Below are 14,491 nucleotides of genomic sequence, written 5' to 3' on the forward strand. Positions count from 1 at the left end.
CATACTGAATAATAAAGTGTCGAAGCTGAAAACTTATTGAACAACCCAGTAATCGACACTATCGCGTGTGCCGCAGCAAAGCGCATCCAAATGGCCCGTCCGCCCTTTGCCGTACCGTGTTTACACTTGTCGGCCACTCCCGGCCCTTGCGAGCATGTGCCCTGGGATGACGTAATTGAACGAACACAGCTACACCAAGGCGACAACACGGGTTCGCGCTAAGCGCTAACACAAAATCGGTCACCAGCGCACGTTCGTCGCTTGCCGTGGCGACCGAGTCACGCTCCGTGAGCGCTCCGAACGCGACGCAATTCCGCACCATCTCTCTCTCTCTCTTTCTCTCTGTGAGTGACACGAATCGAAGCGTTTTCCCGCGGCCGAGTTCCCTCCTTGCGAGGCACTGAGTGCTTTGGCCGGAGCTTTCGAACCGATCGCGCGAAGCCATGAAACAATGTTTTGTTTGGCGCACACACAGCTGTCTCGACGTTTGTTGTTTTTTGCAGTCACTCAATGGCCAGTCAATGCCAGCGCTCGCCGCCGAGGTCGAATTACGCTTCAATTAGCAGCTCAATAAAACAGCTGCAAACGATGCTCGTTGCCGCCGCCGCTGCTACTAATTTATTCTCGAGAACGGCGCGGCACATAATGTCCAGCCAATAAGGTACCCGGGCACGGGGTGGCTCAACCTTTCGTGCGTCAATCAACGCGCGCATTCCTTACGCGGTGAGCTCATAACCCCGGTGGCAGCTTCGCTCTTCGATTGGCCCCGGGCTCGAGCGGGCTAAGATTGTTCCCTTTTCCAGTGCCCGATGCACACGCTGGGGATGATGAATATTCAGCAGCTCGGCCTCTGACTGTGCCGACGAGGCCAGGTGACATCCCTCCCTCCCTGCCCGGTGAGGTGTGGCCACCCGGGTGGCCCGTGCCGTGGGCACATTATGTGCGGCCTCTTATGACAGCCCCGAACCGGAAGTGGTTGTTGTTGTTCACCGTCTCCGTCAATCGATCGATCGGTTTTGGGGGACACGCAACAGACTTGAGTTGGCCATTTTTGCGACACATTTTACATCACAGTTTGGGCCTCTCTAATGCTGCGTCCGGAGCGATAGTAGCCGATTATGGGACAGGGAACCGATAAACCCCGACAGCCTCAACCGAGTGCGGCCTCCAAGGGAGCTGGCTCCAAGGAGAGGCGAATATTGATTAAGACGCTTTAAAGGCAGGAAGCCACCGATCGGCAGCGAGTGCAGCGAAGCGTACCTCGAGGAACCAAAACAAAATGGTGGCGTCAAACGCTAAACTAATAAAGCAAAAAACAGTACCAAAACCCCGCTGCCAATCGATTGACTTTCGCGTGACCGCCTTTTGGCGATTCTTCCTTTCGTGGGCCGAACACGAAATGCACGGAAAGGAGCGCAAGAATCCGATTGGGGGGAGCTGAACGTTTTCGTGAACGGTCGCGTTACGGTCTACCTTCCTCGCTGGTTGCACCGGTTTTTTCTGGGGGAAGCCTTTTGACGCCCTCGGTCGACGGCGACGACGCACTCCATTACGCATCGATAGCTTTTAAGGTTAGACGCTCGCCACCGACAGCACATGGCGGCCAGACCAGCCAGGCAGCAATTAACGGCCGCTCCGATCTCGCACCAAAAGGGACTCGATTTATTCGATCCAGCCAATGATTGTCACTCATTTCGCCTCAATGATAGCGTCATCGGCGCCACGTGACGCAATGAACCGAGTTCGCGCGGCTCGGCAGGTGGCGTGAGAAAAGAAAAATCAATCAGCTCACGCGAACCGAAATTCGGGGCAGAGCAGCAAAATTAGCTGCGCAAACCACCGACGGGGCGGCCACGAGGCTGCCGTTATCGGTGCGCGGTGGTGAACGTTTAGAGAAAATGGTTGCTCCGAAAATATTAATGAAAAGCACCGTCCTGGCCCGCCGTCGTCGTCAGTGGCGCACCGCCGCTGACATAAGCGAATTATGCCGTTAATTAGGCAAGGGGTGCGCAAAGCGGAGCGGGCCCCAGTGCCGGTGGCGTTCGTTGCTCCCTGACACCCTTTGCACCGGGCCCGGTCAAAGACAGTGTCAAAGAAGAAGTTCAGTTTTTCCGCCAACCGGGCGACGCGGGAATAAGTCACAGAAATCCGCTATTCGGCGTGGAACACCACGGCACCATCGAAGCAGCCCACCAGAGAGAGAGAGAGAGAGAGAGAGAGAGAGAGAGAGAGAGAGAGAGAGATAGAGAGAGAGAGAGACAGGGAGTGGGATATTAAAATGAATGCTGGATCCGTGGACGGACGCCACGTCGATGGGAACCTTGACTTTTGGAAGATAGACTGCCTTGAAGAGAGACTGGCAGTACGTTCGCTAAATAACTAGATTTTATTTTTAAAGAAATGTATCAAATGCAGCGCCATAGATTAGTAAGTAACAAAGTTTATACGATGTAAGATCTTTCTCTATCAAACGCATTATGTTTCATGCAAATCTGATTACAGATTGAAAAGATATCCGCGCTAGATATTGTCGGTAGGTTTAGTACAAACAAGGGGCAAAGAGCCAATACTAAATTTTGTTTTAAACTTGGTTAAATATGGGCTAAGACCTATAATTTGATACAACAATTTTATGGCGTGCAGTGTATGAATAGAGTAAACATTTTTGTGCGGACGATAAACGATTTCAAGTAGACTCGTGAGGAATCGGTAGACGATGAAAGTCCTGAGCGCTCAAAAGACCGAAAACAATCATAGATTGGTGGGAAAAGAGAAGTTTGGGTTTGTTTTGCTCCGCAGACGATCAACAGCACACATTATCGTGTAACACATTCGAAAGACATGATTAAAGCTGTCAAAAATCGAACAACAACCACCTCTATTCGCCTGATCTGTCATCATGTGACTATTTCCTATTCCCTAAGCTCCGATCGGCCTTCAAAGGATGACATTCCAGCGATTCAATCGGCTGTAACACCGCTTCTTAAGGATATTCCTTCCGATGGCTACAAAAACTCAATGGAAGATTTTATTCAGTCTCGAGGCTTCGTATCGTTCGCCGCTAGCAATGGCGGACAAAAATGCGCACTGTCACTTTGAGCAGACGTACACAAGCAAAAGGTACCCGCGGTCGTGGTCGGTGGCCCTCGACCCGCTTTCTGGTGACCCAATGGTCTTATGATAAATAAATACCCATTCGACCGCAGCGCAAATGGAATGCGGAAGGTCTCGCCGTCCGGTGTTCGGCGAGTTCCGGCGGCCAGTTTCCCGATAAGGGAAGGTTGCGACACACATGCTGCGAGCCACATGTTTTTTTTACGGCGCAGACGAACGTTTACTTGGCTCGGGAATCGGAACTGAGGGCATAATGGGATGGAAAAAAGAGCCAAAACAAGGTTCGCGTGAGAAAATTATTTTCGCATTAGCGATGCGCGGCCAAAATTGGCTCTCGTTTGGGGCCGGCGCTAATCGGGCCGGCGATTTGTCGAATTGTGAGTTTCGCGCAATGCTGTGAAGTGGATCACTCGGAAGCTCGGGCCGACGGCTCTAATGCGGGTTCGGGGAAGTTACCTGCTTTCTTTGAAGATTCGAATTGATTGGGGCCTTTTTTTGATTTTTATTTAATTCTATACAATTCCGATTCCGTTCTGTGCACTCCGGAGATCGGGTGTGGTTGTAATAGAATCATCGTACGCTGATAGCGATCACCGGCGATCTCCGGTGTGAACAGCATAACGGGGCATTCGGAGTCGAGCAATTTGCTTAACACTTCATTACCATAGAGGAACCCGTTTCGCTCGCTCTATCATGCTCCGCCCGGCTGTTGCGCCACGATAAGCTTGCAGTGAGAATGTGTCAGGGTCGGTTCCCATCCCCAAGGATGGCCCCTTCGGAGGGGGGGGTCAAGATGCGGCCGCGCAATCGCACTATGGGGAAAGGGGGCGTTCATAAACCGACTTCAAGGTTTAAGGTTCTCAATTATATATCCTTAAAATAGAAACGTTAACTATGACGAATGCGAGTTTGAAGCTTTCTGGGTTGCGTTAATTCCGAGAATTGATCGGTCACAGTCAAAGATTATTCAAAAGTTTTGTATTTGTTTCGTAAAAATACCTTAAAATTTCGACAACTAATTAATTTTTTACATCTAATCGTGCATTGCAAATAAAATGGTGTAGTCGATCAAAACACATGCAAAGTAAAAGTCAAAAAGTTAAAACAAGTCTGTAGATTCTTCCAAAACCCATTCATGTCCGCCTTCCCCATTACAAATTCCCCACAGTGCATCGCGCTGAGCCACGCGTTTTGTTGAGGCATCATGTAATGCATGGAATGTTTCAATGCTACCCTTAATGCTACCCAAGGGCACGTGGAGCGACGACGACGTCGATGGGAAAACGATGCAACGATGCATTTCTTTCGAACGCGCGCTCCATGCGAGGGTCGAGAGAAAAAGGGGGCCTAAGTGCTGGACGACAAAAGATGTCGCCAGCTTGATTGCTACCCGCCCGCGCGGACACGGCTAATGGGCTTTTAATAGAGCATGGGAAGTGAGTTCCGTTGCAACCCCGGAAACGCTCCGGGGTCGAGCTCAGGGATAATGATTTGATTATCGCGTCTAATCATTTAATGTGGACAAATTACGGCGTTAGTGAGGAACCGTTGCCGAGTATTCGGAGGTTAGCCAGCAATTTTCGTCGCGGTGTAGGAAGAGACTCAAACGGAGGTTCGTCGCTTGCACATTTCGGTTGAAGTCTTTCGATTGAACGCTGGAGTGGAACACAGCGGAGCGCCAATTCGCATTCAACTTCCGGCCGACCGCGGCCATTGGCCAATCAAAATGCTCGCAAGTGCCGGAAAGGGGGGGCGATATAAAAAGGCCCGCGTACCAAAAGACATTGAGCAACGCCAAATGAAATACATTTTACGATCACTTCGCACTCCGCCGGCCTCCTAATCAACGGCGAGTGAGTTGAGCGGCCCGCTTGATTGGCTCGCGATAGTGGCATTAAGAATCCGCACCACGCAACCTCCTACTTCCGGTCGTTTCCGGTCGTCGGCCGGCCCGGGCGTCGAAAGTGAATCTGAGCACGCCACGGCCAACGGGGCGCTCGGTTCGGCCCACGCCGGCCCCGGTCGGCCTACGGTAAAAATGCAAATTTTTTGCCACCACTCACGGGGCGCCCACAGTCGGGAGCGGAGACTGGAGCAATCTCCGGCCCGATGAGACGGCCGTCGATGGCCTGATCGCCGCGCACAAGAAATGAAAAATGGAGGACACGACTGGGCCCGAACTGGCACGAGAAGAATTCCGAGGTCCGTCTTTCGGTGGGGGGCGCTTGATGACGCCATCAGTCAGTGCGCCGGGGTCTGCTTTTTTGCGCAGATGCGTAGGAAGAGCGAAGGAGAAGCAGAAACACACGACCACTCGCGTACGTAACCCTCAAACCGTGCGGTCATAATCCGCCCGATCGCAGACACTCCGCCACAGCACGATGTTGGCCAAGCAAGGCTGCTCCGGACCATATTTGGCGCTGCCGCCACCATCTCAGTGTCGAAGCGTCGGACAGGCATCACGATGCGAGAACTCGTGGTCGCCGCGTGGTCGCCGGAATGACTTTCGATTTCGATCGAGAAAATCTTTCACCACCACCAATCGGCCGATAAGACGGCTCGGCTTCATTCTGCGCAATTAACGCAACATTCCGCACGCTCGTATGTGTGTCTGTGGCCCTGTTCCGATGGAGGTGTCCCACGGCGAAGGACCCACGAGGGTTGAGAAAGGGAGACAACACGACCCCGATCGGCCCGCAGGTGATTGCTTCACCCACGGACTGGTCTGGGCGTTCCGTGGCCATACAGCTTCATACTAGTGTGGCCAAAAAGTAACGGGAAAGCTTTCGCTTTGATTATTGTAGCGTGGTGCATTATCAAATATTATCGGCAAGATCATAATATTATCAAAATCGGTTCCTCGATCGTCGGTCAAGTTGGTTCCTAAGAAGAACTCTTCAGACCCTCACCATAATAAATACACATTGGATTTTCAGTTCGCGATATTTTTTGGCCACAGTACTAGGTCAGCGCTACGCCAGACACTCACCAAAACACAAACCAACTAACCGAACTTCGTCGCCTGAAAGCTGGACACCGACCGTGTCGCGATCGTCCAGCGATGCCCGCCGCCCGTCAGATGGTCGGGCAATCGAAAACGAATCTATGAAGCAATTATAATCGCGGCCGCTTCCCACTTTGGAGCAATCCTTCATCGGTCAACCGAATCGGCCGCCAAAGGACAATCATCCAACGGTGCAGACAATATCAAAAGGAAAATGGCGCACCGCAACCAACAGGCGTCGTTGCCTTGAAAAGTAAGAAATACTTTCAATTCGATTCGCCAACGGCTGGCGTTGGCGATGCCGTAATCACCGGTCGGAGCCGGAGCGCCCAGCAGAACCATCGGCCGGCCAGAGTCGCTTTCTCGCAAACCTGTTTCGTTACGATTCATATAGGCTTTCCGATGTACGTTCCCCGATCGATGCGATGCGAAGAAGGAAGGTTGGGTCGGCCAAAACGGAGGGGGGGCCTCCGATCGAAGGTGGATCTCGAAAGCGAAAGAAGCGGCCAGAAAGTAAACAATCCGCTCGCCGTGCTCGCTGTTTAAAGAGCTCACCTTTCCTGATCCCCGACCGATCGGGACCGGCTACACGGAACGGAACGGACGACCGGTTGCGTAATTGTTGTCCGACTTATTACGTAAACTCATTACCCCGCTCGCTGCGAGTGCCACACTAGCGGGCCCCAAATGGGTGACAAAATGGAGCCGATCGCGTGCGACCTAGAAACGGGTGGCCACAAAATTGGTGGAAGGAAGTGTGACGGTTTGAAGTGCCAGCGAACCAACAGTGTAACCACTTTGTGGGCATGATTTATTGCTCTCGACGAGCTGTAAGAGAGCCCGAGAACGATCACGAAGCCAATTGGGAGCCACCGCCAAACTGGAAGCCTTCCAACAGGAGGGGGATTCTGTAACGGCGGCACTTGGCGCTCGCGTCGCACCCAACACGCTAAACGCTGCTGCCCCTGCGGCCATGTTTCGTCACCGGCGGGCGCCCGGGTCGCTAATCAGGTGGGTTCGTCGCTTGGTCGCGGCGCGATCTTTTGTATGCGCTTCCCACCTTTTTTCACCTTCGCCGCGCCCGCGATCGGTCGGGTGGCACCGTTTTGCTTCCGTGCCACCGCCCCCACAGTGCACAGTGTGGCTGTGTGTGTGTCTGTGTGTGTCACACCTTTTATTATTCACCTCATCTTTCGCTCGCCCAACGCACATTAACATAAACGGAGGGCTTCGCGGGGCTTTCGGGCGTTTGGCGGTTTCGTTTTCACCAAACATTTCATTCACCGTCACCACTGACCACCGTTGCATTGTTCTGACCACTGCCCTCTCTCTCTCACACACTCTCTCTCTCTCGCTCGCTCTCTCACGAGCGGCAAATCACATTAAATAAAAGGCACGGGTCCGAACGCATCCCGCGAGATAAAACACGAGAAGAAGATGGCCCCTCGCATCGGCGACGGTGGCTGGAATCAAGATTTACGCCGCACGGAACAATGGCACTGCGCGATGTATCACGGTCCTTGCGGGCCCCCGGTTCGCACCCCAGATGGGGGAGCAACAAGAGAATAGGACGGGAGGGGAGTGAAACCTGAATACAGCCTGAGCCGGGACGACGGCGCACTCGCGGGACACTTTTCTTCGCCGCACACACCACAGATCGCCGTTCACCATCTTTCATCCGTTCCTGATCGTGAGGCGGGGGTGGGGGCCGGGCCACCCACCACCGGCACCGCCTCGTCCCGTGAGTCATGCGATTTATGCGCGCACATTCCAGGAAACGGCCAGTCACCACGCAGCCCGGCCGAGCGCCCACTCTGCCCGCCCTTCGCGTATGCTGCAATCGCGCGCTGCAGCCACAACACACACGCGCACACACCCAGCACTACCACTCACTCACCTGGACAGATTCTGGCCAACAGCAGCGGCGACGGCGACGGCGGCGAAATCTTAAAATCTAAACGCGCACACTAAGCGCACCTGGGTTAACCTGGATCCCCACGGGAACTCCGGGAGCCCTTTTTCGCTGACCGGAAGCCCTTCCGTAGAGCGAGGGGAACGGGCAGATTGGCCGCGATCTTTGTCGAAACCGATTGAACGGAGGATCGATACTTTCCTCCCGTACGCTTTCGCTGTCAGACACTGACTAAACGCTTGGCGCTGGTGAGCTCAACAAAGAAATAGGCGATCGACGATCGACTCAGCGGAACTCAGTGGAACTCAGGGCCGAACGCGAGCTTTTCTTGCCAGCCATGGGCCATGCAGGAAAAACGCTTCCGAGGGGGATTGTTTGCGTTCCGCGAATTGGGGTAGCTTTTTCTTGCCCAAAGCACCATTCGGTTCGGCGACCGCTTTTAGTACAGTTTAGTACACGCGAGGGCGCATTGAAAACGTTTGGGAAAACGCTGCTCGCGCTTTTCTTCTCGACCTGACGCAGAGGTTTTCTTAGCCATTCCGACTCTTCATAACACACTGCCAGTGTGTGGTCATTTGTTTTTAATCGGAAAAATTCACTCCAAAAAATTGATCAAAACTTCGCCGTCGGTGCAAAATCTACTAGCAACGAAGTTTCAGTTGGAGCTCCACTATTCTTGACGCCTCTCGAAAGTTTTGGTTTTTGAGAGGAATAAAACAATGACGACTCACAGCCCACACAGTTCCACACTTACATCGCACCGCTGTTGGCCGCTTACAGAGAACTTAGAGAGAACTATACACAGAACAGTCGTTTAGAATCAGTTATAAATCAGTCTTTTAGAACAGACAGCAGAGAGCTGTCTTTATTTTTGGGCCAACCTTTCGTCACGCTGATAATGATGGGTTAGATTCCAGTATCTTCCGGTGTCAGGGTGAACAGAACCCATGGCCACTTGAGCCGTGATCAATTAGTCAGACTAAAGAGAGATACCCAAGCTTCCTCGGCCGGTCCGTAATGGGAATTCTGATTGCCCATATTGGGAATTCTGATTGCCACAGGATAGGCCCGAACAATCAGGAAGCCAAAACGATTACTATATAAAAGTAAAGTATAAAAAACAAATATTTTCAAGATATTATTATTAGCTTCTTTTTCTTCACAATCAGCCGACCGACAGAGGTTATTTCAAATTTTGGCTTCACCCATCTTAAACTTATGCTCCTAGCACGGCATTGAATTAATCGAAAAACATCGCCCAACTGGCACGAAAAACATCGCGAGCCCATTTTCTTTCGCAACGAACGCGTTCTGTCGGTTCGGTTCACGGAGAGTTACCATTCTTTATTCATTCGCACTGCGTTCGCCCGCGCCGAGAGCTGCCGAAGCGCGGCCAGGAAGGAAGCGAACGGTGGCACTACTTCCGGTCATCCGCCCGCTCGAAGCTGGTGGCCCGCAGGGGCCCGCTGTCGTCCTCGGCGGACGCATCGTCCTGCCGCTCGACGACCGGGATCACCCGGTCGGCCTTGGGGCCGCTCGGTGCCCGGCTGAACACGAGCGTCTCATCGTCCCGATCCCGGTCCGGACGGGCAACCGGCTCCGAGGGTTGCTGCTGCCCGTTGGTGGTGATCGGGGCCGGAACCTCATCATCGTCTGCGTCACCCGGCGGCGGCGGCGGTGCCGCGGTCGTCGTTGTCGTCGATGGGGTCACGGTGGTTGTAGGGCTCGCGGACGAGGAGCTGGTCTCGCCCCTCACGGACGAGTGGACGACGGAGGTGCCTTCGACCAGCACGCCGGGATCGGCCACCGTTGAAGTTGAAGTCGTAGGTCCGACCGTGGTGGTGGTGGTGGTGGTGGATGAGGGCGTGGTTGGAACAGGCGTTGTCGGAGCAGCCGTCGTCGTGGAAGTGGTGGAAGTTGTGGAAGGCGCCGTGCTGGTGGTGGTTGTGGCTTCCGTCACCGGAACTGGGCCACCCTTCGGTGGCTTCGAAGGGCGCGTCCTTCGGCCGCGCGTCGTCCGCTGGGTGACGGGGGTCACCGTGCTGTCGGTCGGTTCCGGGGTGGGCTTCGAGAAGCGGGACGAAATCTTGGTCGGTTTCACCGAGACGGTCGGTTTGGGTGAGGTGACCCGAGGCACTTTGCCAGGACGCGTTGGGCGCGTGCGGCGTGTGCTGGTGGCCACTGACGAGCCGGGACCGTCTGACGAGTCCACTGCGGCTTCCGTGGAGCTGGGGACCGTCGTTGCCGACTCACTGGCCGCGCCCTTCAGCGATCCGTCCGAGCGCAACAGCGGGCTGTACTTCTTGCGGGCAAACAACCGATTCAGGCCGGGTTTGCCAGGAGCAACCGGAGCTGAAGGCGCCGAGGACTCATCGCTGGCCGCTGGCACCGACGCCGGCAGCTCCTTGGCCGGTGGCTTGGCGGCACGGGCCGACACCTCGCCGGACGCCGCCGGCGTGTCCTGGTTGTCGGCTACGGGGATGCCGGGGCGGCTCTGGTCCTCGTGCTTGTAGACTGAAAATATCGATTGGACACGCTGTAAGACAAACTCCAGGACCGGCCCGAACCGTGACTCTGTACCCTCACCCCAGACTTTGGCGGGCAGTGCGGTCGTGTTCGTGTCGGTGGGTGTAGTATGGGTGTTATCAGTGGTGGGTGGTGGTGGTGGGTTTAGTGCGTGGGTTAGCGTGATGGCGGCGGCGGCGGCGTCATCGCCGATGCCTTCGACCTCGTCGTAAAACGCGGGCTCGGTGGAACCGGCGACTCCGGCACTCGCCACCTCCCACCGGTCGAAGGCGAACCCGACGGCGGCGTTGTGGGTGCGCAGGTGCGCGAGAAAGTAGTCGCTGAACGAGCTGAGGTTGCCGCCGACCGCCGCCACCCGCAGCTGCCGCTCGTGGGCCGCCGCCAGTCGGGTTATCGCCGCGTCTAGAAGCAAACGCATCCGAGCGTCACTTACACCACTACCGGTGGGTTGGGTCAGGTTGCTATTGTTTTTTGTGTGGCCGCCGACGGCGACGGCGACGGTGGCGGCGCCGTCACCGCCGAGAGGCGGATGCTGCGCCGAGGCTGAGTTATTTAATCGCCGCCCGTCTTCGAGGACGCGTGGCCGACGATGGGGTGGTGATGCAAAGGTGGTGGTGGTGGTGGGTGAAATGGGGTGATGATTTGCATTCGAATGGTGTCGTCGCAACCGCCGCCGCCGCCGGCCGTGATACGGGCGGCCGGCGGTGGTGCGATTAATGGAGGGATCGGTAAGCAGAAGCAGAGAAGGAAGCTGAAGCTGATGCAGGAGGCGATGATGAGCATGATGGTGATGATCGTGATGATGATGATGACGAGGGGGGTTGTTGTTGTGCAATGGGCTAGCGGTGGCAGCGGTGGCAGGCGGCGGCCACGCGGCGCCGTCTGCCGGAGTCAACTGACCTTTGGGACCGATGCGGGTTCGGCGGAACAGCGCCGCCCGGTGGCTGTCGTCCAGGGGGCTGCCCAGGGCCAGCGTCGCCACCAGCACCAGCGCGGCGCATACCGCCAGTTTCATCTCAGGATCTCCGACGGTGCCCCTGCGAAAGGAACACAACGGGAAAGGCGGACACCAGAACGGCTTGTAGAGACGGGCGGGCTTTCACGTGGAAGCCCCACGACGGGCGGGCACGACTTTCTTGCACACCTCTCTCTCACTCTTTCTCTCTCACACACCTCTCACACTCTCTCTCTCACTCTCACCTCGATATAAGGTAGGGAAAAGCGTGGCGCACGCGATTTGGCACTAACTCCACCACAGGCACACACAGGCACACACGGGTATTGGGTCACGATTTCACGGTCCACGAACGACCACTCCCTCAAGGTGGGTGGGTGTAGCGGGGGAACTCTAAGAATTGCACCGTTCTTCACTGGTCCGGAGGATTGCCCAAGAATCGATCCCCCCAAACGCTGGCTGGCTGGGTGAATGGGGTGGCCACACCGGTTCGGAGCTGCGGTTGTTGTTGCTGTTGTTGGCACTGTTGCCGCTCTGGCCGCAACCACACTCAGATACGTGACCGCACGCGGAGTCGATCGGTCACAGAATGAAAGGCGATCGTCGATCGCGCCCCGCCGAACGGCATTTCACCGATTCGAGAAGGGCAACAACAACCATGGAGCGTGTAAATGTGTGCGAGAGAGAGAGAGAGATACTAGGGGGGGGGGCGACGAGTATGAGAGGCGATGGAGCGGGGCCAGGAAGCGACGGGGCGGCGACAACAGACACAATCAAATGAGCCCCACCGTTGGGGGTTGCAAGGCACTAGGAAGGAGCACGGAAAAGAGCGAGAGCGAGAGAGAGAGAGAGAGAGAGCGAGAGCGAGGTAGGTTGGGAATGTCTTCACCCCGTCGTCGTCGTGGGCATCGTGGGGTGGCCGTTTAACATTTTATGCGAACCGATCGGCGATCTCGGCGACCAAATGACTTCCCAGCTTCCACTCTCGCTCAGCTCTCTCGCTCTCTCTCTCTCTCTCTCTCTCTCTCTGTCTGTCTCGTCCGCCTCACATTCACCTGGGAAGGAGCCAATTTGGTTAACAACCACCAGCGCCCGGGTCCGGTCCGGTCCGGTCCGAGTGGCTGCTCTGCTACCGGTTCGCGAAATTATCATACCGATCGACATTCTTCGGCCCGATGCCGAAGATGTTCAGGTCTTGAGAGCAGAAGAAACAAAAAATCCCAAGTGGCCCCCAGATGGCCAACCTAACACCAAACCCGTTTCCAAAGGGAATCGGTGCCAGCGGGTTGGCAAGGTCTTGGCAGCCTGGCGAAACGGTACATCTGCCCGAAACCAAATGGTGGCCCAGACCCGGCCGAAGTGGGTCGCGAGCGCGTGTCCTGGACACTGCTAGTGTGAGCTGCTACGCACTACGTGGCGGCCCTGAACGAATGCTAATCCGAACGCTTGACCGTGAGCTCTGGAAGGAAGCTCGGTGTTCCGAATCCGTGCCACCGATCGGCGGCAGGTGACAGGTTTTAGTGGGGGGCTGAGGAGATGACGCTCGCGAAGATCTCACTCAGGTGCGAACGACTTTCGATTTCCGGGCACCGCTTGAACCGCGCAGATAATTAACCCGAGCGATCGTAGCCGCAGGTGATAGAGAATGACTCATGTACGAGAGCTACGAAAACGTGTGCCGGTGGCGTTTGCCGGAACTTGAAACTGTCACTGTCCGTAGATCATCCGCCATCGGCCCTCGAACCCTCATTGACCGGAGCACTTATACGCGGTCGATACCTGTTGAGTTCTAGAGTTCTAGGTATCAGGCTATAGAGTTGAGTTCTAAAGTTTATTGTCTGTCACACTGGTTTAAGGTATATAGAGTCTAATGACATCGACTTCTAAATTGTGGATTTGGAGCCTCAAGGATAGACGATAGACGATTGAGGATATTTTACGATGTTCATTCTCAATGTTTTGCCTGAAAAGTACGAAATGCGGACATCATTGGTCAACATAAATAAACTGCTAGAGAATCGCATCAAATGTTTGCCGAGCCTCACGGTGATCATGCTCCTGGAAGATCGCAGTGCTTTGAATGTTTTAAAAAAAATCAAGCAAAGTCATTTGGATTTAATAAGCAAAGACCGTCGAAGGACTTCAAAAAAAAGTTCGAGAACATTGAACTATGCGATCTTTTGGACCAAAATGACACGCAAATGCAACACCATCTCGTGGATCAGCTAAATGTGTCTCACTACGCCATATCCCTACGTTTGAAAGGTTCACTAGGAAAGATCCAGAAGATTGAACAATGAACTGAACGAATGACGGCAGGAAAACCATAGAACCGTCATGAGAAATTCTGCTCACTACCAGAGAAATGGGAGAAATGTATGAAATGTATCTAATGACGATATAAATGTATCTAATGACGGTACGTGCTTTTGAATAAATTGGAGTTTGTCGCTTCAATGCAATAAACATGTGATTTCTTTGGAAAAAACTTCGATTTCAAAACATCAACCTGGCAGGTTCATCAGACCTATCGAGGACCGATTCGGGTTCTTAAATTAGACATTCGGGGGGTGTATCTCCAAGAGCGCGACACTCTGGTTCTGCCTTTCGGTGGACCATTTACAGTACAGCCCAACGTAGCCACAGCAGCGGCTATCAACGTCACCATCGTCGCCCGGGTTGTTCGCTCCGCTCGGTTATGCTGCGCTTGCCACCGGGTGGGGCCCTACAGCCCTCCCACAGTTATGCGACAAGCGACTGGGGACCGTGCCTCTCTCCTGGTGTATGTGTGCGATCACGACTCATTGGGTTTTTCAGCGCTATGAGCCGCGACCACCGTTGCTCCACGAAACCGAAAGGTGCGCACGCGAGTTCGAGTTTTGGCCGATTACACAAACCGAGCCCGACCGGAGGGTGCCGGGGGGCAGGTGTGAGGCTCCGAGCCGAACGGTAATCGCGTACAAGCCCAGCAGCACCAGCC

General features: G+C 54.7%; 1 protein-coding gene across 1 annotated transcript; it reads right to left on the reverse strand.

Moving 5' to 3' along the window:
* Nucleotides 1-9,205: 9,205 nt before the first annotated feature.
* On the reverse strand, nucleotides 9,206-12,076 carry LOC131215687 (integumentary mucin C.1-like). The gene is made up of 3 exons (XM_058210078.1): nucleotides 11,757-12,076; nucleotides 11,457-11,593; nucleotides 9,206-10,544 (listed from the first exon to the last, which is right to left on the reverse strand). The coding sequence occupies exons 2-3, from the start codon at nucleotides 11,569-11,571 to the stop codon at nucleotides 9,448-9,450; spliced, it is 1,212 nt and encodes a 403-aa protein (XP_058066061.1). The 5' UTR covers nucleotides 11,572-11,593; nucleotides 11,757-12,076; the 3' UTR covers nucleotides 9,206-9,447.
* Between the last annotated feature and the right edge of the window lie 2,415 nt (nucleotides 12,077-14,491).

This window comes from Anopheles bellator, chromosome 1 (genome assembly GCF_943735745.2).
Source record: "Anopheles bellator chromosome 1, idAnoBellAS_SP24_06.2, whole genome shotgun sequence".
In the NCBI taxonomy this organism is placed as follows: Eukaryota; Metazoa; Arthropoda; class Insecta; order Diptera; family Culicidae; genus Anopheles; species Anopheles bellator.